Below are 1,083 nucleotides of genomic sequence, written 5' to 3'. Positions count from 1 at the left end.
GGGACGGGGCCGGCCTGGCCGCCGGGATAGGCTGCCTCTTTGTCCGAGGCCCTGCCCAGATGCCACGTTGAGATGCTCAAGGACAAATGGGAAAGTTTTCCCTGGACTCCCATCTTCCTGGGCCCCGCTACCACGCCTAGGGTCAACTTGCAGCCTGCCCCTCCCCTCCCATCTCCTTTGTTTTGGTCTCTGCCACTCCTTCCCCAGACCCCAACTCGGGTCACCACCCCACCCCCATTCCTTAGCTTTCTTCGGCTCTGCTCCCCTGGCGAACTCTCCCCTTTCACCCTCGGCCAGCCCCTCCTGGCTCTCCGCCCGAGCCAGGTTTTGGGGGGCCCGCCCCAGCCCCCTACTTGGGGAGGAGGCAGGGAGAGGAGGTGGCTACCTAGACCCGAGCCAGTCGGGGACAGCCGCCGGCCGTCCCGCCGCCGGCCTTTCGGGGCGTAGGCCCGCGCCTCTATTGCTACAAGTTGCAGACAGGACAACACCCCTGGTCGCGACTTTCTGTCCCCCGCTTCCCGGCTAGGCAGGCTCCGCGGCTTACGTGCAGTCCTGGTTGAAAGAGAAGCAGCTGAGCGCTGCTTCGACCCCGCCCGCGGGGCCGTCCGCGGCCGCGGCCTCCATCGGGGGCTCGTCCCGGGGCAGCTGCAATTCCGAGCCGGCGACGGCCACCTCAGCAGCCCGCTGGCGCCGGCTCTGCGGGCCGGGTCGCCAGCCCCCTCTCCGCCCTGGCCCCGCCCCGCCCCGCTTCGCCCCGCCCCTCCCGCCAGTGCCGCCGAACAGTGCCTCTAAGAGGGCGGGGTCCAAACTTCAGGCCTCTATTGGCCACGAGCCCATGCTGCCGCGCATCTTTGACCAATTGGAGGCGGCGGTGGGCGGACCTGCCTTGCTGGAGGTCTGCCCCCAACTCCGTGACGTGACTCGCTATTGGGCGAAGGCGCCCGATGCCGAGGCTGCAGGCCACGTGGTAGTGTTTTCATCGCCAGAGCCGCTGACCGGCCGGGAGAAAGAAAGAACAAGTGCAGCTGGGGCCCGACCTGCTGGCTCCAGGCCGGCATCTGCGTCGCGGTTGCCGCGAAGGGG

General features: G+C 68.6%; 1 protein-coding gene across 1 annotated transcript in view; it reads right to left on the bottom strand.

Moving 5' to 3' along the window:
• WIPI1 (WD repeat domain, phosphoinositide interacting 1) overlaps positions 1–723 on the bottom strand; it is a 27,203-nt gene extending 26,480 nt beyond the window's left edge. Inside the window, exon 1 of the mRNA XM_006776659.2 lies at positions 545–723. Within this exon, the coding sequence (XP_006776722.1) occupies positions 545–624 (80 nt within the window). The 5' untranslated portion in view covers positions 625–723. The remainder of the gene's footprint in view (positions 1–544) is intronic.
• Between the last annotated feature and the right edge of the window lie 360 nt (positions 724–1,083).

The sequence above is a fragment of the Myotis davidii genome, unplaced genomic scaffold (assembly GCF_000327345.1).
Source record: "Myotis davidii unplaced genomic scaffold, ASM32734v1 scaffold69, whole genome shotgun sequence".
Taxonomy (NCBI): Eukaryota; Metazoa; Chordata; class Mammalia; order Chiroptera; family Vespertilionidae; genus Myotis; species Myotis davidii.
The sequence above is the reverse complement of the archived record's forward strand: the minus strand, read 5'-3'. Positions and strand labels throughout refer to the sequence as shown.